At 35.0% G+C, this 27,250-nt stretch overlaps 1 protein-coding gene across 1 annotated transcript; it reads left to right on the forward strand.

Annotated features, from left to right (window-relative positions):
* The first annotated feature begins 5,256 nt into the window (after nt 1-5,256).
* On the forward strand, nt 5,257-26,959 carry LOC128553763 (senecionine N-oxygenase-like). Its single transcript, XM_053534940.1, has 4 exons — nt 5,257-5,416; nt 21,256-21,420; nt 24,969-25,100; nt 26,322-26,959. The coding sequence occupies exons 1-4, from the start codon at nt 5,257-5,259 to the stop codon at nt 26,957-26,959; spliced, it is 1,095 nt and encodes a 364-aa protein (XP_053390915.1).
* The last annotated feature ends 291 nt before the right edge of the window (nt 26,960-27,250 follow it).

Consider the following 27,250-nt stretch of genomic DNA (forward strand, 5'->3'; position numbering starts at 1 on the left):
AAAATGATCTTTTTTACCATCAATGCTTTTGTAAAGTTTCTGTGAAAAACACAGAATATGTTGAACAGTAGCATAATATACGTTTCACACGAAACATTCGGATTTTTCCGTATCCTCTGTAAAAGTAAAGTGTTTATTTATTATAGTGTCACCCCTCCTGAAAGGGCCAACCAATATGGCTTATGAGACACCTACATACATTGAACAGCATTACTTCACGATTCCTATTTTTTTTAATGCCAGGCACCAGGCAGGTAGACAATCGGTAACCATTATTTATTAGCTGGCAGCTCGCCAACCGGTCTCTCTTTAGTAACAAGACCCGCCTCTGACAGGGCTCGAACCTTCGACCTTCCGATTGCGGGGCAGGTGCCTTATCCATTAGGCCACCGCAGCTCTGTATAAAAAGGCATTGGCTTTCACAAGTGACTTGCATCTCCCGGAGTTACCCTTACTCATTTGGTTTATCGGGATGACTTATTTTATGATCAGATTTTTACAGTTATCACGGGACAGCGACACGCTGTCCTGAAACGTCCTATTAGACCTTTACAACGGACACAAACAATGTAGTCAATATAGTCAAAATCTGGGGGATTTCTCAAAACACACAAATTGAAACACATAACCGCAGGGATTGGTTTTATTATTCGATTATTTTTTAAACATCAAATTCATCTTATTATCAAGACTCAGCATATCTTTATAATTCTTGGAAGCGTTATTCTCTGCAATGAATAAATCTTGTCTACAAAGAGAACACAGACGAACACATATATCTACATATTACGAAAAAAATACCATGTTCAGTATAAACAAATTTTAAACAGTTGATTTTATTTCATCCTAGCGACCGAAAATACATTCTTAAGGTAAGTCCTGATATACGTTATCAATAACCAAGTTTGGTGACAATGTTTCTCAATCGGAACTAAATTCATTTGCCGGTAGTGTTTCTTTGGTAAGGTACAATAATATTGACCCCAATTCAAGCAGCCTGAAATGCAATCTTATGCTAGAGTTTTTGCAAGCATGTTTTGTGAAAATATGTCATTCCAAAATCCCCCCCCCCCAAAAAAAAAACGAAAACCTTTGTCCTTTTTTCAGTAGCAAACAAGTTGAAATTAGCTGCAGCTGCCAATATATCCAGGACTTTCCATCTTATGTACTACCTATAAACAAATATGTACTACCTATAAACAAAGTGTTAAGGTAATATCTCATTCTTATTTACATGTATGTGGTTCAAACAATTTAAGCGAATAAAGAGGGTTGTATAGTTATTACTAACGTTGGTGTCGATGTTGTTAAAGTTGGCCACATTCTAAACTTCTCTATCAACTGCCCTTATAATTATCAAACCTCATATTTTGTAATAATGTTGGTTAAATATTTATGTCCAGCTTCTCAATACCTGCTTAACTACAGTCCTAGGCTCCAAATCTTTAACGCCTACACAAACGGCACTGGCTTCATCTCGTATCTCAAAAATGTACTAATAAACTTTGATAATGTGGCAGTTGACCTCAATACAATCGACACTGTTTATTTTCCAATACAGGTAAATCCAATAATTGCTTTACAATAGATCTGTGACGGATTATCTTTGAACACCCCTGGACTTACTGGTCTCAACTGCCACATTATCAAAGCTTATTAGTATATAGACAAGTCAAAACAATTAGTAAACTACTAATTTATTTTGTAGTGAATTATGCTTTCCAAACTTTTTCAACTTTCATTTTTGAACCGGCTCTATTTCGCTACCCTCAACACTTGTCAAGTCAAAAGTGCTAACCTAACTTAAGACAGTAAATCTATGCAAATCGCAAATATGTAAGTTACAGTCATTAATGACTATAACTTTGTATTGCCCGTTTAATTGAAATACGTTTACAAATTGTTACAAAAAGTAGCCTTTCTTTCAACTTAGTGCCACCTCGGAAGTATCATTAGCTCTTTCTTCCACTCACCCCCTTTGCTACTAAAAGCAGATGGCGCCAGTGTTTACAGGCCGTGTTATAGCTCATTTTGTTTCTAAATATCCATTTTCCTCCAACCCAGTGACACTTACACCTTGACCACCAAAACATAAGACAACAAAATAAATAGAATTTTATTCTCCCAAACATCCAGACCTTTAACCCCTCTCCCCTCCCTCAAGCCCCCACCCCCCTCCCTCCCCCACACACATACCAGATACAATTCTACATCGACCCTCAGTTCCTTTAATGTCTTACTTTTCATTGACTGTTTTCTGTAAGTTTACACAACATGCAACTTTACTGGGTTAAACCGTAATCTCTACATATTTTTTTTAATGCGCTTTAATTTATAACCAGACATATTCTCACAAGTTTCTAAAACATGCCCCCCCCCCCCCCCCCCCCCTAAATTTGAACGAAGTACAGAGAACGTCCCATGTCCGTGTCCGTGATAAAGGTCTATTAATTCAACATCAGATTTAATACCACCCAGATAACCTTTCTGTGCGTACTAGGTTAACTGTATTTCAGTTTTTAAAATACCTTTAACCTTTAGCGTAAATTGATTGTTTTTGTGCAACTAAATCGAGGTAAATATTTAGTTATTTGATTTTTGTTCTTTTTATAGGATGTAAGTATCATGGATGTGCATTTTTGTGGGATGTCTTTCAAGCTTAATATTCGCAGATCTATGATAATGAATAAAACACCGCATAAATAGGCTATGTTGTGATAGTTGCCCAAGGCCTTCACTGTGTTAAAATTAACATCTGTAAGAGACCGAATATTTAATGAAGGTAAGTAATCTATTATATCATATTATTTTTTTTTCATTTTGGTTTAACGTCACACCGACACATTATAGGTAAATATGGCGACTTTCCAGATTTCCATTGTGGAAGAAGACCTCAACTGCTCCCCCGATTTCATCACGGGAGGGCACCTGGGAAGAACCACCGACCTTCCGCAATCCTGCTGGATGGCTTCCTCACATAAAGAATTCAACGGCCCAAGTGAGGGTCAAACTCACATCGGTGAGGGGCAAGTGATTAAATATCAGTGACCTTAACAACTCGACCACGGAGGCCCCTTATTTTTTTTTTTTGAGTAATGAACATCAAGAAATAAGCGATAAACCATAGTCATAACTTACACAAGAGTAAGTTGTACTGGAAACCTAGGAAATACAGGATATCAAAAACTTATATTTTGTGTTCAAGCACTTAAATATGTAGTGGTACAATTACAGTAAACCTCACTTATAAGGAACTCGGATTTAAGGAACACTCGGTTATAAGGAACAGTTTTCAATTCCCCGATCTAATTTCTTCTTTATTCAATGTAAAAATCCTCGGTTATAGGGAATTCGGTTATAAGGAACACTCGGTTATAAGGAACACTTCTTCCAGTCCCAAAGTACGAAATTCAATGGAAAACACCTCGGTTATAGTGAACAGACATAAAGAATAAAAATAATTGAAAACTGGAAATAAGCAGCAGAATCGCTGATGACGTCAGAGTAACGCCAGCACTTTCACGCGCTTTCATGCCCATGAATAGGCCTAAACACAAATTATTTCATTTCTATGATATTCATGGGTGGGTAGGGGGGGGGGGGGGATGCAACCTGGGGTGGGATCGGGAGTGGTATTCCCTCCGGATGTCGAAAATTTTTAATATGGCACATGAAAAGATGCATTTTCCTGCTACCTGAAACACCTTTAAGGATGCATGAATGTATTATAATATATTTAAGGAAAAGTCTATTCTTTAATCATTTCATCAAGCCTTTTCAATGTATGTATGATTGTACAGTCACAGTGTATGGACTTCATTTTTCTGTATGATAGCCAGGTCTCAGTGTATTGGCTCTGATATCTACCAATCCAATGTATAACCAGCTACCAGTAATAAAGAAGCTAATGGTTTGAAAATCAACTTTATTTATCATAATAAAACAAACTATATGATTGTCAGCAATAATTATACTACATTTTAATCAAATGAATAAAATTTCATTCTTTAATTCTACCCTTTTCTTTCAATCATAATATAAAAAACTTTTTTCTAATTAAAAAAAAAATAATATGTGTATAATTTCACTAAAAAGAAAGTTATCAAAAACTGCTCAATTATTAGAATACTTACTTAAGACGTTGCAGCATGGATTTCAGCTATTTTCCATTCGGAGTACCGGACCATGTGACTAACAGTAAAATGATAAATTCTATACTCCCGGAAAGTTTCTACTTACAGAAAATATATGGCTTGTCCAACGCCTGCGGGTTAGTAAATATTGTTTTAAACCAGTGTTGCGAAACGATATTTCAGCTTTTCGTTGGATGCTATGTAACATGGATATATTGCTAGCTCAAAATAAAGTACAGATGAAACGTTATTACAAAGACATGTCTTATTTCATACGATACAATTTGGATTTAATGTAGATTCAGTTTACTTCCAATGTTGTACCTGCAATAAGACCGAAATATTATTCAAAAATTGTGGCAAGTGCAGAGTCGCGAGATACTATGGCAAACGTTGTCAAGTTTCCGACCGGCGCGGTACATAAGTCGTTATGTATATCAACTGAAACTAAAAAAAACATGATTAGGAAGGAAAGAGGTACTCAGTTTAAAATGAAACTGAGTTTATATTCACGTATGAAAAGTTTTTCTTAATGAGACAGAGCCATGTGGTATAAAAGAATGCTTCAAAGCACCGCACTATGTACCCGGATAATCTTGACTCTGTTCAGCGATCCTAGCTCTAAGGAAGATAAAGATTCACTCACGATTTCGGAGATGGCAGTTTTCATGTAGAACAATTCTTTCTTTCGTTGATTAGATTATGTTCGATTTTCTTAAAACATATGGACAAAACTGTTAATGATGACCTGTGAGTCGCTTGTTTTCCATCTACAAGATGATGGCATTGGATTACGATGAAAGTATCTGCTTCAAAAGCCAATTTCTACTGGTCACTTTTTATCAGCCAATCGCTTTTTATCTTTCATCGTGCGTAGTCGCTGACGACAGGAGTACCTTGAAGCCATGCATACCTGTCCGGAGGTTTAGCTAGCTATCATAATACCGTCTCGTTCATGGCTAGGCGGGATTGTTTCGCAAACTTAACGTAGTGAAATATAATTTACCTACTTTTATATTGCTTTAAAGTGTAACGAATAAGTAGTAATGTTTGTTATAGTGAAGTGTATATAGACATACTCTATAGCAATTAATTATTTTACAGATAAACCAATAGAATCAAGATGTCTAAACAAAAGCCAAGATTGTGTATTGTGGGGGTAGGACCTAGCGGTATATCGGCATTGTATCAAATCAAACTTCGTGCAGCAAACGAGATTGATGTTGAATGTTATGAGAAGCAGAAAACGTGGGGTGGACAGTGGAATTTCAATTGGAGAACAGGTAAGTAAAAAGTGAATGAAGTATATCGATGCCATTTAGAGCCGCCCCTTACAAATAGTTGACTCTTTATCTCAAGTGCAGCATAACCTAATTATCTGATAATATTTTGTTAATGGTGTATAGACAATATTTTGCTATATAAACATATTTTGTACATTAAAATGTCTGAGTTTGAACTTTTGGAAAACTACAATCGCTTTTTACTGATATATAACGTATCATTTGTGATACAATTTCTTACCTAAATTGGTGAGAAATTGAAAACCACAATATATTGAAATACTTTATTAGTTCAAGTGGAGGTAATTCTGATAAAGTAAAGCAACAAAGAAAAATAAGAAAAATACTTATGTCCACATGACACAACGCCTTGTTAAGATGAATGTTTATACCAAGTTATTTGAATATCCATCCATGCACAAAAAGTTACAGACTAGACAAGAAAATGGTTCAGAAGTCTTTTCAACTGACCTAGGCATGTCACGTCGCCTTGTTATGAGGAACATTTATGCCAAGTAATATCAAAATGCAGAGTAATGGAACTACCATGAAATTAGCCTTACTCATTAGGCTTATCGGGATGGCTTATTTTATGATCTGATATTTTATAGTTGTCATCCCTGACGGGACAGCGGCAGTCAAAATGTAGCACGCTGTCCCGAAACGTCCTATTATTTGGACTAACACGAAACAGTCCATTCTAACCTTTTAATACCTCAAATGTGACCTTACACTTTGAACAACTTTGAACTGAGGGTCTGAATGATGAATGCCACATATATCTTGCTATGGCGAAAATGCTTGTGCAATTAATCCATGCATGGCAAAGTTATTTACTTGAAAAGAAAACACTTTTTACCACTTAGTATGACATTGACCTTTAAAGCGCTGATCCAAATCTTGATGCGCATGTCACTCTTCTCGTTATGGAGAATATTTTTGCCAAGTAATATAAAAATCCCTTTGTCGATAACAGAGAGGGAACATGCCCTGTGAACCTTTGGTCTCTATGTGGGATGTTGACCTTTGAGAAACAGGTCCGTGTGATACACGTCATATTGATATTGTCAGCATCTGTGCCAAGTTATCCTTGCCTTAGATACCTAGAGTGGAAACGTGGAAGGAGAGACACGGACGGAATCGAGCCATCTCATAGTCCCTGAAACTTATTTCTAGTATTATCTATAGACAAATATATTACATTTATTTCGTCCGCTAAAGCAATTGTCTTTTTGTCATTTCAGTGCATTTATTTATTTTGTTGGGTTTTAACGTCGCACCGACACAATTTTAGGTCATATGGCGACTTTCCAGCTTTAATGGTGGAGGAAGACCCCAGGTGCCCCTCCGTGCACTATTTCATCACGAGCGGGCACCTGGGTAGAACCACCGACCTTCCGTAAGCCAGCTGGATGGCTTCCTCACGTGAAGAATTCTACGCCCCAAATGAGGTTTCGAACCCACATCGATGAGGGGCAAATGGTTTGAAGTCAACGACTCTAACCACTCGGCCACGGAGGCCCCCATTTCAGTGCAAGTTAAGTTTTCAGTTTTATTAAAAGGTTAATAAATCTTTAATTTGATGTTTATTTCTGATCTCGGTGTAAACATGTAAGCCTCCTTTACGTCGCATATATCGAGGGGTGAATGCGACACAGTGCTAAAAGACATTTTTTTTAAAAAAAAAATCACTTTTTTTCATATATCAACTGCTTATGCCGAATTTCAATCTCTTATAAAATCGTTTTAAGTGAAAGTATTTTAATTTACCTTCATATGTTAATTATTTATGATATATATGATTGAATTATATCAAAAAACCTTCAAAAATACCTAATAATTAAAAAGATACAGATGTATTACGGTTATTGAAAGTGTATTCCGGTTTTTAGGTGGATTCCGGTTTAATGTGTGACCGATCGGCAAGTTATGACTGTTTTTGTAAAGTTGTACAGTTCTTGTTTAATGTGAATCACAGTATACAGTTGTACTGTAGCATTTTCATAGTATATGACTGAATCACAAGAATATACGAATAAGTTTACCTTGGCCTGGAATTTAGATTCATTGCTCATCTTTTTGTCATTTCACAGTTTACTTAAACCTTGTCAGGTGTCTTTTTAAATATCTTAACCACATTTTCTGTATGTCTCCAGTAACAGTGAATGAATGCATATATCGGAGCTTCTGGTGATTACTGCTCTGGATAAGAAAAACATAGGTTTTTTTAGGAAAGTCTGTGTACTTTTTAAGTTTTCATAAATTTACTCATATTTTGTTATGAGCTTTTAGATTACAAACAGTACAGTATAATATAACTTTTACATCAGTAGTGTTCAATGACATTTAACACAGTCATTACAGTAACTGCTATAATGATGAAACTGAAAGGACTGCATGACCATGGCTTTCAGCAAATTATTAGGAATACATGTATCTTATCATATTGTTGGTTAACTGTGTGTATAATTATAGTGGAATCTGGAGAATTTCATAGAACATGTAATGAAATCTTTGGAATCAAAGTTTAATGGTCGTGAAAAAGTTCAGTGTCATCTAAAGTGACTGTTGATTAATGCCAGCATGTCACAGAGAATACGATTGACAATTCCACACTGAAAATAAAGCTACATCTCTGGAAACTCTTTCATATTTGTAACCAAATAAAAACTCAAAATCATTAATATATCCTGAAGAAACATCTAAACATAATAATAAAGTAGAATCTATGTTATACAATGACAGTCTGATTCGTAGTGTATGTTATTAGTTTGCATGACCTGCACTGCACAGAAATGGCAATATGGGGTTACGTGTAAGATTGACATTAACTCCTTATGTTTAAGTCACACTACACCGTATAGCGTTAACGGACGCCAAATGTATATAAAAACTGCGACAGAAAGTTATCCGGTGACGAAAGGCATCCCCGCTGCTGCTCAATGCTCTCGCGATCGGTGTATGGGGCGCATAAAATGCACAATGAGTGCAAGATTTACGCATATATACAGGACGAAAAACGTTCAGTTAACGGATATCAGTGTACTAGTAACAGACTTGTACCGCGTAAAACAAAAGCGCAACGCATGAGAAACTGACAAAACGTTCTTGTCAGTTATCGTCCGTTGAACATACGTTACATCCGTTGCATCATCCGGTAGTAGTCCTGCCATGAATTAGGTCCACCGGACAAGAACGAATGCGAACCTGACAAGAACGGATGCGAACTGGTCAAGTTCAGAATAGGGAACGCACGAGTAACAAACAAAACGCATATCAGGGCATTGCTACCATACATCTAACGGACAACTTTGTCCGGTGGTGTACGTTCTAAATTTTGAACATGCTCAAAACCTTCCACCTGATGGAACGAATTTCGCAGAACAAGGAGCGCAGGTGCCGCATGAGGAACGGAAAAGAAACGCATGCGAATGGACACAAACGGATTGAAAATTTTGTTATACGTTAAACGTCCGTTAACGCTATACGGTGTCGAATAACTGAGACTTTAACTCTTATAACAGATTATTTAGCCAGGTTAAGTTATTTAATTATACTGTTTTGAGAGGCTTGATCTTGAAACAAGCTTTCCAACTTAAATGTATATTTCTCAATAATTGAAGTATTGAAGCTTCATTGGGCAAAAAGTAAATTGAAACACTGTTTTCTGTACTCAACATTAATCTAAGTACAGAATAGGACAATGCATGATGATTTAAATTTTATTTATAGTAAACAGTATTTTTTACAGGAAAAAAAGCATTTTTCTATCGAAAGAGAACTGATTTACTGAATCAAAGCATTATACTGAACAATACCAGCTGTCCAACATTTGTAAATATTACTAGAAATATTTAATTCTAGTGATACAGTAATTAAGAAATAATTTACGCCAAAGCAGTGTTTTAACATTATTAATGCATGATGGGCGGTTATACATCAGGTGTTATAATTTCACGAGGGCGCAGCTCGGGTGAAATTATTTCGAATGATTATAACTGCCAGATTGTATAAATAACTTTGCTATAGAAAATTTCCTTTCTAATATGTCTTTGTTGTAAAATTTAGATCAATATTATGGAACTGTTTCCTCGTGTATGCATGGCGTGTCATGCTCCTTTGTTTATACACACCAGGACTGGAAATGGTAATACATCTTGCGGAAGAGTTCAATTTGTGCGGAAATGATGGCAAATTATTCTGTAAAGCGGAATATACCAGATTAGTATGTGCGTAAATTAATCTAGACAGTTGTGCAGTGTTACATTTCGTTTTAAAAATACTATTAAGTAAAATACTGAAGCACTATTTCTGGATGCATACATGGTGCTAAATATCATGTTGACATGACATTAACATAATAACGTTGTGATGATTAATGTATTGCTAATCATATTAGAATGGATTTTTAACTCAGAGGAAAATATCATGTCTTAAATACAGTTTTTATGATTCTCTTAAAACTGAAACACTAACTAGGCCAAATAATATAATTTATAAAGATACATTGTGATTGGCTAGCCATTTTTGTTCAGTGTAATTGTGAATCTGAGAAATTACTGAAGTTTGAAAGCTTTAAATAAATAAAATGGAAAACAATTATGTGTTGTTTCTTAGTGTAATAAATATTTTCAGGTATTATTGAAAAGATAATCAGCAGATAAAGCAGTTGCATTCGTTATGCTATGCTCTGTACAGTGAACACTACTTTTGATTTACTGTGAAAGAAATTAAAGGGCCCACTTCTTGTGTCCAGCCATCAAACACCATGTTGTTTTACTAGATTCATGAAAAATATTTCCTTCTAAAGGAAAATAAGCTCAAAAACAAAAGCTTTGGATGACCTATACATTTTAAGGGCTTACTTATAATGTCACTTAGACTCTTTTCGAAGTCACAAAGTTTTATAATAGTAAACAAAAATGACTGCGAAAACGTTTTAAGTGACATGGTTTTAGTAAGGTTCATTTTATTCAATGATTTCAAACACTACAAAAAACTGGGTACAAAATGATGAATTTTATGTCTCTTTAAAAATAAAATATAAAATCACTTAGAATTTTTTCGCGCTTACCTTTTTGCAAATTTGTATCTATTTAGAGTGCGAAAATGTTCTAAGTGACATTTTGATTAAAATTTCTTTTCTGTCAGACATTTCTTTAAAAATTCCACTAGATCTAAAAGAATAAAGTTGTTTTCAATCAGATTTAAAAATATTACAACATCTGCCAGAATTTTAAAGCAACAGGAATGTTTTTTCCTTCTCTTGTAAAATTTCATGAAATGCACTTAGCACTTTGTCGCATTCACCCCTCGATATATTCTCTTGATAGAAGTCTAGTGAGGATATTTATTTTAATAAACCCGTCTATTAGAAGGAGAAGGAGGGCCATTGCACTCGCCTCGGCGTCGGCTTCTGCGTTGGTTAAAGTCTTTTTATGAAGTCTAATATATTTTCCATACTTAAATATTAAATATATTTTGCTGTACTTGCTCATAGTGATAATGGTCATAAGTGCAACAAGTTGTGTAAATCTACCTGCAGTATTTTCAAAGTTGTGCCTATTTCTAACTTATTCTTTTAAAAGTCCAATATCTTCTTCATTACGTAAGATATTCAAGAAACAGAGTGTATATTAGTGTGACAAAAAGCGTAACTCAACCTGCAGTATTTCTTTAGTTGTGCCTCTTTTAATTTTTTTTTGTTAAAGGTTTTATAAAGTCAATTTCTCCTCATTACTTAGGATAATCAATTGAAAGTTGCTGTGCATGCTCATACTGACACTGTACATTAGTGTGACAAAATACCTAACTCTACGTGCAATATTTCCAGAAGTATACTCCTTTTAAACTAAACAAATTTTGGTTAAAGTTTTAATAAAGTCCAATATCATCTTCATTACTTAAGATATTCAACTGAAAACTGATGTACTTGCTCATAGTGATCCTGTACATTAGTGTGACAGGATGCGTAACTCTACCTGTATTTCCAGAGTTATGTCCCTTTTTAACTTAGAATTTTTTGTTAAAGTTTTTTAGAGTACAATACCGCGTTTTTAACAATTGCAGATACTGCGTTAAAACTTCGCTCTCATCTTTTAGGTAATAATACGAGTTTTCTGTGCATCAAGTCAAATAACTCTTACTTGAATTTTATCAAAAGTATCTTCCTTCTTGGATTAAAAAACCTAGGCTGAAGTTTTGCGTACATACTGCTCTCTCCAAGTCAATGAAGAGATTAAATTTAAACTTTATACAAGTTACTAAAACGGACTATATGAGGCACAATTCTCTTACAGTCATTTATTGAATTTTAAAAGAAATACTAGTTATAGTCCGTTAAAAACAAAACACATGAAGTCTAGAAGTTAAATAATTCACTGCTTAAAGCAGATACTTGGTTGAAACTTGCCTGGAAATTATCTCAAACCCTTACTAAAACGGACTGTATGAGGGACATTTCTCTTACAGTTATTTATAGAATCTTTTAGGAAATAATCCTCATAGTCTGTTAAAAAAACACCTGAAATCTAGATTTAATAATAAGTTCGAAATGAAATAATACACTGTTAAAAGCAGATACTTGGTTGAAACTTCACAAGGGCATTGGATGCAACTAAAAAAGATCACAGCATCAACTCCCATATCTTTTACATGAATTTGGACAATATACCTATTCTTAGATAGAAAATTCATTTCACTGACAAGCTTTCGAATAGACGAGCATGCTGTCTGTCATGAGACAGCCCTTTTTGGACCTGCAAAATATCTCAAAACCTAACTAAAACGGACTGTATGAGGGACATTTCTCTTACAGTTATCTATAGAATTTTGTAAGAAATACCACTTATTGTCCGTTAAGAAAACAAAACACCTGAAGTCTAGATTTAATAATAAGTCCAAAATTAAAATATTCATTGTTTAAAGCAGATACTTGGTTGAAACTTCACAAGGGTGTTGGATGCAACTAATGTACCTATTTTTGATAGAAAATCCGTTTCACTGACAAATTTTCGAATAGACGAGCGAGCTGTCTGTCATGAGACTGTCCTTTTTAGACCTGTAAAATTGCCTGGAAATTATCTCAAAACCTAACTAAAACGAACTATATGCGGGACATTTCTGTAACATTATTTATAGAATTTTATAAGAAATACTTCATATAGTCCATTAAAAAAAACCAAAACGCCCGAAGTCTAGAGTTAATAATAAGTCCAAAATTAAATAATTCACTGTTAAAAGCAGATACTTGGTTGAAACTTCACAAAGGTGTAGGATGCAACTGAAAAAGAGCACAGCATCAACTCCCATATCTCTTACATGAATTTGAACAATATACTTATTCTTAGATAGAAAATCCATTTCACTGACAATCTTTCGAATAGACAAGTGTGCTGTCTGTCGTCAGACAGCCCTTTTTGGACCTGTAAATTGCCTGGAAATGATCTCAAATCCTAACTAAAACGGACTGTATGAGGGACATTTCTCTTACAGTTATCTACAGAATTTTGTAAGAAATACTACTTATAGTCCTTTAAATACAAAACACATAAGTCTAGACTTGATAATAAGTCCGAAATTAAATAATTCACTGTTTAAAGCAGATACTCGGTTGAAACTTCACAAGAGTGTTGGATGCAACTCAAAAAAATAACAGCATCAACTCCCATATCTCTTACATGAATTTGTACAAAATACTTATTCTTAGATAGAAAATACGTTTCACTGACAAGCTTTCGAGTATAGACGAACGTGCTGTCTGTCAACAGACAGCCCTTTTGGGACCTGTAAAATTGTCTGGAAATTATCTCAAACCCTTACTAAAACGGACTGTATGAGGGACATTTCTCTTACAGTTATTTATAGAATCTTATAAGAAATAATATTCATAGTCTGTTAAAAAACACCTGAAATCTAGATTTAATAATAAGTCCGAAATGAAATAATACACTGTTAAAAGCAGATACTTGGTTGAAACTTCACAAGGGCATTGGATGCAATTGAAAAAGATCACAGCATCAATTCCCATATCTGTTACATGAATTTGGACAATACACCTATTCTTAGATAGAAAATTCATTTCACTGACAAGCTTTCGAAGCAACGTACTGTTTTTTAGTTAAATATTGAAAATATTAAAGTAAAATATATCTGACAATCTGGCTATGCCAGCTGCGAAAATATTACAACTGGTATTCAAGAGTAAAATATATTTTAGGCTAACACGGAAACAGAAAATACCCTCTATATCTTCAGTTTTAGAGTAGAGCACCTATTTGTAAATATAAGAACTTAATTTAGAAGCATAGTATGCAGCAAAGCAAAATAATAATATGAGCCGCGCCATGAGAAAACCAACATAGTGGGTTTGCAACCAGCATGGATCCAGACCAGCCTGCGCATCCGCGCAGTCTGGTCAGAATCCATGCTGTTCGCTAACAGTTTCTCTAATTACTATAGGCTTTGAAAGCGAACAGCATGGATCCTGACCAGACTGCGCGGATGCGCAGGCTGGTCTGGGTCCATGCTGGTCGCAAACCCACTATGTTGGTTTTCTCATGGCACGGCTCATATCAGAACATGTTCGATTAGAACAGCTAATGAAATGTGCAACACTCCTTAAACCCCATAGCATCGGCTTAATTGGAAAAATGACTGGACTCCAAAATCATCCTAATAAAAGACTCAAACTCATGAAGTACGGGATACGGTGTGCAGTTAGTGCCAATGTTATTTCACCCCTTCGGTCTGTAAATTGGTAAACGCAACAGTATGATAATTATTACGATGCGGAGACGTGAAGAAACGATGATGACGCGATGGCCCGATTATCGATATTAATTTCGTAGTTTTGCATCGTGTTTTCATGTTTTTGTATCGTGTCATTGCACTTTCGTTGCTTCGACCTAAGATCGATTTTACGAAAATCCAGTAGTGCGATGTTTATATCGCACTGTCGCATCGTGTCATCGCACCGTGTCATCGCCAATTCGACATAAGGGCGATAAAATGAAAGTACGATAGAGTGAATTTATTGTTAAAAATTAAATATCAAATCGTGTTTTTGTGCCGTATTATCGTGCCATTGCTCTTTCAAGCTATGGCCGATATTGCAAAGTATGGTAGTGCGATGTTAATATCGCACGTTCGCATCGTAATATCGTAATTTCTCTCATAGGTCGTGGTTGTGATATTGCGATAATACGATGCGGAAACGCAAAAAACATGATGCGAAAGAGCGGTATAGATATCTTGTCTTTGCATCGTATATCGCTCTGTCGCCCTTACCATACTACACGGCGAAGTGACGAAACAACCACTGCACTAAGAGAACACCATAACAGGGATACATTTTATGACCATCACACTGGCGCTAGACCAGAAAGAAAATGCCACTGTACATGTGAAACCCTACCCCTAGATATACTGTAAGAGCCACGGTCACGAACAGGAAAATGTACTAACCCATTTCAATCGCGCAACGCGCAGTTCGGTAAATGGGTACTATGCATCTTGAACAAGCTGTAATTTATCTTTCATCGTGCACCAATCACATTGTCTCAATGTTTCATATCTTAGAGACACTCCGCATATTTTGTGCTTTCGTCATCTCTAATGCACGGCTACTAAACGCTAGCGCCACCACCAAAATGTGGTGATAAGGAAAAGAGCTATCGACATTTCCGTGGTGCAGCTATCGCCCGTTTCTACTTGAGTAAAATTTATATTTTATCTTATATTTTCATTGATAGAACTTTTTTCGAAAATCGGAGAATGTAGTTCCGTGTAACAACACTTTTACTACAGGTTGGCTGTGATTTCATTAAAATATTATGCAAATTGTGGTGTCAGGAGCTTTTCTCCCGAATTTGACAGTGGCATATTTTCATATCGGCCAGTATTCGAACACCATTCCGATGAATAGACACACTGTAAGAACATACTTGCGCATGCAAATGGTGTAGAAATGATAAATAACTATATACGCACACACCATGAATAATAGAATCTCGGGTTAGAAGAAATATACCAGGATTTTTAAAAGTGGTGGCGCTATAACTCTAGTGATGGCGCTATACAGTAGTGGTGGCGCTATTACAGCATCCAATAATACTAACTGCTGACGCATCCGGAACAAAACAAACACCAAAATTCTCTAACTGATAGTTTTCCTGTAAGGAATTATGTTATTTAAGAAAGAAAAACACGATCATAGTTATTTACCTTTATGAAACATTCTCTATCTAAGAAAAAAAAAAAGAACAAAATACTCACAGACCCTTGGGACTCTTGTAGTCAACGTCAATATTTTCCTTTGTTTAAAATGTTAATGTAGAATTATCTCTAACCTTAAAATATTCTACTTAAATACAAACGTAAGTGTACTTTAAATTCAGGTGAAGAAAAATAGTAGCAGTACTCTTAATTCAAACAAAAATTTGTGTCCAGGAAATAATTTGAAGATAGTGTAGAATTTATTTGTTATATTAAGATTCTGAAAGTTACTTCCCTTTGCTTTTATACGTCGTTTGCATGTCATTGTAAACAAAAGACCTTACTTTCACAATTCTTTCTGAAAAGTGAGTACAGTGCATTTTCAATTCCAATCGATTAAATATTATTAATCAATAGAGCTTAGATGTACAATCTGAATCCATATACATGTAGATTATTTTGCGATCATGTAGAGTTTACTACATGTATTTTGTTGAGTAACGTAATTTGGGTGTAGTGTGGAATAGGTTGATAACATCGATTATTGTAAAAATTTCCGTGGCTTGCATACAGACATTTTCATATATTAAAATTGAATATATGAGCTACTAATCACATACAACAGCGCCACCACTACTGTATAGCGCCACCACTTGAGTGATAACGCCACCACTTTCAAAAAGTACATGTAGTCGAGTTTTAACTTTTTACTGTGTTTTTGTAATTCTTTGGTGTATTGGAATACGTGTAATTCATTTCTACACCATTTGCATGAGCAGTATGTTCTTACAGTGTGTCTAATCATCGGAATGGTGTTCGAATACTGGCCGATATGAAAATATGCCACTTTCAAATTTGGGAGAAAAGCTCCTGGCACCACAATTTGCATAATATTTTAATGAAATTACAGCCAACCTGTAGTAAAAGTGTTGTTATACGGAACTACATTCTCCGATTTTCGAAAAAAGTTCTATCAATGAAAATATAAGATAAAATATATATTTTACTCAGGTGTTTTACAAGTAGAAATGGTCGATAGCTGCACCACGGAAATGTCGATAGCTCTTTTCCTTATCACCACAATTTGGTGGTGGCGCTAGCGTTTAGTAGCCGTGTAATGCAGCTCCTGCCTACATAATTGGCTGATATGAAAATGTGTGTCAATCGTTTAACTACACGTGTACGCTAGAATGTGCATATGCAACATAAAAGTGCAATATGTTACTTAAATAAAGAACACAAATGTGTACCACTGTATGATTTCAAATTCAAAATCATTTCTAAGATGACTTCCATTCATCATTTCGAGTTTTTAGCATATAACTGTGATTACCTACCGACTCCTTTGTTTGGAAGAGGTCTTTAAATAACATATAGACCGCTTAAGAGGTTTATAATAGTTACCAGACCTGCATTATTAAGAAAAAGTGTTTTGATGAGTTTCAGGAAGTATTGGATATAGTAAAACAGTCGTTGAGTGTCTAGTTTTTAGAAAGCTGTATTAGTTAGAAGGGCAGAGAAATAATTAGGTAAGTCATGTATATATAGACGTCGCTTTCTCTCTTCTTCTTTTTTGTTTGGTGTACATTCATTTTGAGGCATGCTCCTTATAAACTATGCATAATTACCTTAAAAGTTTGCAGATATGAAGCTCTATATAATAAGTTTGGATTGAGAGACATTCTCTCGATCTAAAACACTGTCTCTCGTTCAAAAGACAAAATGTTGAAACGTAGCACTGGGTCTGTGTACCTGAAGTTTGTCTTGAACACAACACGATTACGACAGTTCTAACAGTTTTATTTCTTAAGGCAGCGATGCACAGTTAGTTAAAAATGTTCAGACGAATTTCACAGATATAATCAAAGTTCAATGAGACTTGTAAAACAGTTATGTTAACAACTCTATAAACATAAGTTCTTAATTATAATTGTACTTCAGCCTAGCTCTTAACAAAGTGTCAGCTCATGACAGCGGGAACAAGTCCCTTAGCCCGCACCTGGGCACCTCTCTCCTTGATCACAGAGTATATTGAGTTTATAAAGGATTATACAGGAAAACATAGCAGACACATTATTTCACTTCCTGTCCACCTGGTAATTAAACTTGAATATTAACGGATGTTTTACACACAGAAGCTACTGCAAAGTTGACAAGTTTCGTCTGATTTTTGAAATGTACAGTTAAAATCTTAATTATCCGAAAGAAATACCAAAATAGAAAATTATAAACCTAGGTATTACATTACAAAGTCTTTCGATCGAAGCACTGGATTTAGCTTAAGTGTTGGAAAACCGTGAAATCTTTGTTAAAACATTCATTTCGTTACAGTAACATATTTCATTCATTTAAACAACTTGTTATTTCAAATAAATTTTACAAGAAACACCGTTTCATAAAAGATTGCTTAAGAACTATAATGCTTAAACAAAATTCCCAAATAATTTGGATTTTGAAAATCTGATAAAAGAAATATAATTTTCTACCTTTGAAATAAATTTGCGCATTCATGATTGTTTTAATTATTCTTTCATTAATTTTCATTGCTTGAGGTAATTTGAGTCTTTCAATTGAAAGGGATTGTCTTTCGAATGAGAGAATGTCTCTCAATCCAGGTGAAGTCTCCGACATGATAATATGCCGAATATTTAAGCCATTGCATTCTGTTCTGCAGATTCCTGGGTATCGAAAGAAGTGTCATGACACATATCTTTGACCTTGATCAAGTTAGTTGATTTTAAAATGAAGATATGTCCAGAATTTCAGGAAGTGTTTTCCTGGCAAAGCTTTCTTCAGCGAAACTTTTAATAATTGTTCTAAAGGTGACTGTCACACAATAATATAATGTAGCATAAGGCTTATCAACCCATATATTCATAAAACGTGTCATGATCAGGTCGGAGGAGAGACATTCTTTAGATCTAAACACTGTCTCTCGACCGAAAGACAAAGTGTATTTAGCTTAAGTGTTGAAAAAACATGAAATCATTATTAAAACAACCATTCCATTACAGTCACATTATTCATTCATTTAAACAACTTGTTGTTTCAAGTAAACTTTAAAAGAAACACATTTTCACAGAAGTCTGCTTAAGCATAATGACGCTTAAACAAAATTCCCAAATAATTTAGATTTTGAAAATTTGATAAAAGAAAGATAATTTTCTTTCTTTGAAATAAATTTGCGCATTCTAAAATGAGAGTTTAATTATTCTTTTATTGATATTCATTGCTTAAGCAAATTAGAGTCTTTCGATCTAAAGACATTTTGTCTTTCGATTGAGAGACAATGTTTAGATCAAGAGAATGTCTCTTAATCCAGATGAAGTCTTCAACCTGGTGATAGTGAACCTGAAAATATGAACCCAATTTTTTCAAAAAATTCTTTTCTAATGTTACTATTATATCCCGATCAAGTTAAAATACGCCGATCCAGCCCAGATGTGTGACTACTTAAATACAGACTGGGCACATCTCCCGATCGAGGTATATTGCATCGATTGGACTATTTTACTTCGATCGGGGTAATACAATGTGCACGAACAGAAAACAAAAGTTTTAGTTTTTCTGGTAAAGTGCTTACATTTACATCTTAACTGATATATCATCAGTAAACACAGTGAGATGTAATCTTGTTACACGGCAATGTATATTTAAGTAGCAGATGATAAAAAAAAATCTAAACTCACAGTTTCTTTAAAGATTTCCAAACGTTCGTGTCTAATCCCGACAAATCCATGTTATTTTTAACAATTTGCTAGTCACATTGCTGACCTCAGGCTCAGAAAGAGGATAAAATTTCTCATGAAATACAACTGTGCTCGGGTTTTTCATGCAAAACAAATGTCATGTGTCGCTAATTGCTGACAAACATATTTACCGGTGCGTAGCAAGTTGGACATTTTGTTATGTTACTAGTACCCTATAATTTTTACAAATGGTGTTGTTCCTCCTTTTATTTATTTGTTGATAATAATTACACATAACGTTTAACAAACAAGAAACCAATCTTGACTGTTTAAAACAAAGGAGCTTGTAGGTAAGTCAGTTATCGTTCTCGTAATAGGTCTGCATGGTTGTTATAGACCTGTGAGGAGATTTGAAAACCTCGCTCGCTACGCTCGCTCGGTTCAGAAATTCCTCACAGGTCTATAACAACCATGCATACCTTTTCGTCGAACAATAACTATTACATATTTTACATTCTGTTTTTGTTTGTTTACATTGCGCCTAACATGTGCACACGGTCGTGTCGTTTGGACCGGAAGTTCATTAGGGAAGCTCATCCAAGTTTTTTTCTGTAACGTTGACGAAAGCATTAAATATGTGATGTGTCTATGTAATTTGAAATATTGACAGACTGTGACTGGTGTACTATGGAAGATAAATTACCACTTCAATATGCATAGTACCCAGTTACCAAAATGTGCGTTTTAGGTGAGAAATGCGCGACTGAAATGGGTTAGTGTATTTTCCCGTTCATGACCATGTACAGTGACTTTTTCTTTCTGATCTGGTGCCTGTGGGCCGTCATACGACACATAAGTCCTAAGGTGTAGAACATTTACATATTTAATATATAATTTAATTCACCAAATATGAGTATATATTACTTGCTTTTGTTCCTTCTCTTGAGAAGGTACACTTAGAATTGCAATTGGTAAGTCACACTTGACTGAGCAACTGACCTCGAAAACTGTTGTCATTACAAGCTGATCAATCAAACACCGTGACCTTAGAAATAACCTCTGACGTTAAATTGATTCTTTCCTAACTGTGGCAACTATCTGGGTGAACGCGCTCCGCGGATTACATATTACTAAACCAAAACCCGAGGATGGAAAAGAGGCGTTGTTGAAACATGCCAAACATCTCATTTGTCACAAAGGTTAACATACGTCGTTACCTTCGAACGCATGGTCAATATGTGAAAACAAGCCCCATTGCAACCCTCTCATTGTGCGCAACAAATTCACGCATCGAATGCCGGGATGTCACTCACACACACACACACACACACACACACACACACAGAGAGAGATTTAGGACAGATACTAAATTATAGCCATGAATTTCTTGATCAATGACCACTAAGTTTGTTGTGTGCGAGGACGTAGACTGTTAGCGCATCAAATCACTACAATATGATGTTAAACAGAAGAAAATAAAGCGAATACATGTCAATAAGATAGAATGGTCTTGTTCTTGCGTCCAATCCTGGGGTTCCACACACTGATGACCAATATTTAAAAAAGACATTGCAACCAAAATTTTACAAGATGATCATTATATATTTATATAGATGTGCCCTAGAAGGAACTTTTGCTATGCTTTAACTTGTTCAATGAGTTATTGGAATATCACGGTAAAATGTATTTGGTATTTAGAAATTAAATATATTCCTTTACTGTTAAGAAACTATAAATGAGTAAAATTTAGTCAAAATGTGAAATAAAACGAAAGTTTGTTTGTTTTACATGCAAGATCGAAATATATGTCGCTCGTGGGCACAATATATTACATTTTTGGTGCCCAATCGATGTACAAATACTCTATAGTCTAGCTAAAACATATGCAATATTTACCAAGGAAAAATGTTTTCTTTTTGTTTTCTTTTACTCAAGGAACTGATGAATACGGCGAACACATTCCGGGCTCAATGTATCGCAACATGTGGTCCATTGCTCCTAAGGAAGCTGCTGAGTATGAAGATTACACCTTTGAGGAACATTTTGGAAAACTCTTGCCGTCATATTTACCAAGGGAATTCTTCCGACGTTATATTGACGGTATCTATATTTATTTCTTTACTAAAGATTTTATGAAGTTTTAAAATGCATATACCTTGTATATTACCGTCATTGTTTATTTATCTTTTCAATAATTGCAATTCAGTGGAGATTCGATACGATTTTAAATTTGTATTGTTTTGTATTTTATTTTGCTCTATAGTATTATAGCTGCGCCTAAGATTTCTATTCCGGAAGTAAATTTAGTGTTTTATTACCGTTTTTGTCCAGTAATGTAAATTTCGTACCTGAAAATAGCTATAGGAGGTTCAAGTATAAAAACACTTACTCTGTTTGGGAGATTATTCGGAGATTATGTTGAATTCGTGTTTATAAGTTAACCTTTAGCTGAGTACGGTCTGCACTGTTCGCTGTTCAGTCAGTAAACTTTCAGTGAACACCCCTTCGGATAATAAATGGTATTGCCTAAATTGAATGATGGACCAGTCCATTTTAGAAATTTAGCTTGCTAAGGGTTCAATCATCGCAGAGCAAAGGAACTATCATATTATTTACAAGGATCATTTAATCTACATGCAAAATTAAGGATTTTATGGGAAATATGATGAAAATGAAATCTGTAACATTCTTTCCAATCATAGAACGCAACCAAGCAAAGGTATTGCCGAGTCTATTCATGAAAGGTAATTAAGCAAAATAAAGGTCCAATAGTACTAAATAGGTAATCAAGCAGCACTCCCGGGCTAGTCGGATAAAGGCGAAAAGAAAAAATCCATTTTTTTTCCATGTTAAAGTGGCATTTTTATGTTTTATGTAAGCCAGTTCCTGTTTTTATTTCATTGTGGACCTATACTTGACATTTTGGTAGCATTTTCAATGAGATTCTTTGCATTAACAGACATGTAAACAAACCTTATTACTCATGTGTTCATACCCACATTTTAGCTGTCAGTTTGGAAGATATTTCATAGTGTTGAACTGTCAGACAAAAATCTGTCATAGAAGATACATGAACCCTACATTTCTTGTGTTTTTTGATAGTTTATAGGTCATTTAAGAACATAAGGCTAGTTTTTTTTAGAATGGGCCTGGCTATGTGTTACAGCTCTCAGAAGATTGTTGATTTTATATAGATCATACAGATAGCAAATTTATTTACAACTGTATAACCTAAAAGCGAAAGTTTCTAGACATTTCTGACATCCTGAAATCTCATGACAAAAGTACGGAACAAAAAGTTTTAAGGTTTTAATTAAAAGAACCAGTTCAAAATCTGTATAAATGAGCCTTTGTGTTTTGTGATTCAGTCAAATGCATTTTATGGCTGATGTTAATCAACTATAAACAAAACATGATGTCCTTAATCAGTCAAATTATAATTGCAAAATTCCAGTCTGCACTGTAAGTAGCTTTGTCAGTTAATAAAACGCCTCGATTATATTATTTCCAACCAATTTGCACGAATGTAGCCTTTATAATTTTGTGATCAGTTGTCCAGTTATGATTTAATCAGCAAATACTTAAGTAACTGAGAAGCTGGCAAAAACAAAAAAGCATTAGTAATGTCGAAGTGCAGAAAATGTAGAAGTTAAGGGTAGTAGACAAGACAAAATCGTTACTCGGCTTGTTGATGACCGGATAGTTTTACGAGATATACGCTGTCTCAAAAAATCCATATCAGGCTCGAGCTTCATTCTCGCCTAGTCGCGATTCCCTTGACAGCGTATGCCACCGTATCCGGTCACCAACAAGCCGAGTGACTTATAACTAATAATGCTACAATTACATCTTATTCTATACCTATTTTATCTATCCAATCGCGAACGTTCATTTGCAACACGTGACCGTACAATATATTACGGTATTTGGATGCACGTGTGTACAAAAATCCTGTATTTTCTGTATTTGGACGCACGCGCGTACAAAAAATCCTGTATTTTCTGTATTTGGACGGTCCAACAGTCCCATGTTAAACATACGATAAAGTCCGAAAAGCGTGAAAATGTTCCGAATGTAAATCGGATGAAGTAGGCGCTCTATGTACAGAGTTTGATTATGCGTCTTGAAATCTGGATTTAATTTGAGCTTTTTTTGTTTACAACACACAAAAACGATTCAAGGGATAACAATGCTATCTGATTTAGATATTAAAACGTTCGTTAATAATCAAAAACTTAAAAATACAGTAAAAAGGATCATCAGATGTTGGAATATTTGAAAATTCGCTAAAAGAAGCCGTTCCGAACGAAACCTAGAAATTGGTATCAGCCCTGACTGTCTGAATAGCTACCTCAGCAGTTTTTATTTAACGGTTAAGAAACACAATGGAGAAGATTATGAATGGCAGCGGATGGGCGGTCAGCATCCAAAACATGTCTGCTCTATAATTCAGTTTTCGTCGGATCTTCACCAAACATGCTGACAATGTTTGTGGGCATTACATCTCGGCCAATTTCGATAACCAGCCAAATTGTACCAGGCACTCTTTGATTATAGTGCTTGAATTACTCGAAAAACGGGAAATTTAGCCTTGTCCGCTCTTTTAAGTCGAACAGTTTTCATCCGATCTTCACCAAACTTGCTGACAATGTTTGTGGGCATAATATCTCAGCCAAGTATTATTACCACCCAAATCGCCTAATGGCTGTTGTAGGGAGGTTGCACCATATACTTTTTTTAATGGTGATACGCAGAAAAAAAAAAACATTCAATGAATTACTTATATTATGTATGAAGTGAAATAAATATAGAATAAAAAGGTTATCTAAGGTCTAACATAGTTCTGTATAATATATATTTGCACTTATACAAAGCTGGGAAAAACTAGAAAAGGCAGGAATACAATATTCAGTGAAATATTATTTTTAATTTAAACTATTATTATAGTAAGATAAAATAGATATAGAATAAAAAGGTTATTTAACATTGTACTGTACAATACGAGATATATTTGGACTCGTACTCAGCTGAGAAAACCATATTGAACTCGCCTAGCGGCTCGTCCAATATGGTTTTCTCAGCTGGGTACTCGTCCAAATATATCTCCGTATTGTACAGAACAATGTTAAATAACCTAGTAGTATCGTATCTTAACTCATTAAACTAAATGGAATTATGTCGCATTGTATTGCTTTGCAATGTAAACACATTGCATTGTATTATATTGTATTGTACTGTATTGCATTGTGCATTATTTTGCTTTTTTGTTGGGTTTAACGCCGCAGTGACATAATTATAGGTCATATGGCGACTTTCCAGCTTTGATGGTGCAGGAAGACCCCAGGTGCCCCTCCGTGCATCATTTCATCACGAGCGGGTACCTGGGTAGAACCAACGACATTTTATAAATAGCTGGATGGCTTCCTCACATGAAGAATTAAACGCCCCGAGTGAGGCTCGAACCCACATCGGTGAGGGGCAAGTGATTTGAAGTCAGCGACCTTAAGCATACGTCCACGGATGCATTATTTTGTTTCGTATTGTTGTGATTACTAGTATATTAAAAGAAGAAGAACCTAGCCTGTAAAATAGGTCTTTAACTCTATCTTTGTGATGCATATAATTTCTGTATTTTTACTATTTTTAAGAGCTATTGCTAACAACGCGCCTGCTAGTCATAATCGTTAACGATTGCTATGCAGTACAACATAGACATAGACATAAACATAGACATAAACATAAACATAGACATAGACATAGAAGAGGGTCGAGAAGACCATGTATCACTTACATGACTAGTTCTTATCCCAAATTTGACCGAGATATCACCAAAACAAATATTCTGACCATTGTTTGAATACAAACAAAATTTTTTGTTTGTTGTTTTTTGTTTTGTTTTAAAAATTTAACCATGTGATCTGGTTTCTTACCTCATTTCATCTAGTTACTAACCTAACCAAGCTTTTATCAAGACAAACAAGATTTCATGAAGATCGAGTATAAAATGTAGCCTTTAGTATGTCCAATGATTTTATCTAGTGACCTAGTTATTGACCTCAGTAATCTACCCAGTTTTTAAAAGTTGAATGATCCAGTTTTATATTTCAGATTTTATTACTACAACAAAAAATCAGAATAGGTTTCATGAAGATGTGGCATCTGGAGTAAAGGTTTTTCTAAGATTTAACCTAGTGACCCAGTTTTAGACTAAAAATGACCAGCTACAGAAAATGTCATAGTTTATACCGACAACTATTCTGACCATGTTTCGAGATGATCAGGTAGAAAATGTTACCTCTTGGGTGTTTGCGAAGTGTTTCAATAATTTGACCATGTGACCTAGTGTTTTACCTCTAAAAACCCAGTTTCTCACTTGACAAAGATTTCATACAGACACACATTCTGACAAAGTTTTAAAAAGAGTAGATAGAAAATATGGTTTCTATTATATAGTTTTTTTCTATTATTTGACGGAATGGCCTACGTTTTGACCTCAGGAAACATAGTTTCTTCCTAGATTTAAACTAGCTTAACTCAGTGACCTAATTTCTAAATACACAAACCAATTTCAAAACCATTTCATAGAGACTAATATTCTGACAAAAGTTTTATGAAGATCAAGAAGAAAATATATGTATTGAGAAAGTGATCTATTATATGACCTAGTGACCTAATTTATTTTACCCCAGATAACCCAGTAACAAACTTATCAAAACTTCATTAAAGGTAACTATTCTGACGAAAACTGTGACCGCTAGAGTGTTAACAAAGACATACAGCACACGACGACTGACAAGGTAGCTCTTATTATTGAGCACTTTTGTGCTTAGGTGACCTTAAATGATATTTGTACATTAACTATCAAAAATGATATCTTCCAAAGTGCTTGTTTCAGATGAAATTAAGTTTCACCTCAAAATATTAAACTTGTACTTTTAACACTCCGAAAATTGATTATTAGAGGTAACATTAATACTAAGATATCTTACTTTCTGTTAAAGGTCGCATGAGAAATGGGAAGTGTGGGGATCTTTCTCCTTTCGTTCATTACGAACATGTTGTTACAAGTGTTGAATACCAAGAGAAATCAGACGATTTTGTCGTGTGGGTTAGAGACCTTCCTGGAAACAAACATTTCAAAGAATGTTTCTCACATGTGATCGTCGCGACTGGTACCTTTAGTTACCCAAACATGCCAGATTTCCCTGGAATAGAAACATTTCAAGACCGGATTCTGCATTCTCATGAATTCAAGGAGGCAAAAGAATTCAAGAATCAGACCGTTTTAATTATTGGTGGCAGGTCTTCGGCCAGTGAGATCGCTCTTCAACTGATCAAGTACGACGCAAAACACGTAATTTGCAGTTACAGGAACGAACCGATGAATCTAATGAATCTAAAATGGCCAAAAGGAATAGAAGAAAAGCCAATAGTCGAAGAAGTCAAAGATCACACAGTCGTCTTTAAAGACGAAACAGAGCACTACTTTGACACGTTTATATACTGCACGGGATATCGATATAATTATCCCTTCCTAAAAGGAGACCTTCATTTCGACATGCAAGGAAAATCTGATCTTTTCCCAGATAATATGTACAAAGGCACTACTTGGATAAATGGAGGCATATGTTTCATATGACAATTTATGAAGTCTATTTCAACTTTGGTATAATGGATGCCCAAGCTATATGGATAATCAGGTACATCCTGGGACAACTCGCCGGAGAACCAGCATCCAGGGAAGCGATGGAAGAAAACGTTAGAGAATGGCAGAAAAAGGTGAAGGCCATCAAAGAGCGCCTTGATATTCTGAAATTTCAAAGGGATTTTTACCACCATATCGCTAATGACGTGGCTGAGGAGTATCCGACAGAATGTATTGATAAAGCGTATGCAATCCTCTCAAAGAATTTTGAAGAACGAGTAAAGG

The sequence above is a fragment of the Mercenaria mercenaria genome, unplaced genomic scaffold (assembly GCF_021730395.1).
Source record: "Mercenaria mercenaria strain notata unplaced genomic scaffold, MADL_Memer_1 contig_4286, whole genome shotgun sequence".
Lineage (NCBI taxonomy): Eukaryota > Metazoa > Mollusca > Bivalvia > Venerida > Veneridae > Mercenaria > Mercenaria mercenaria.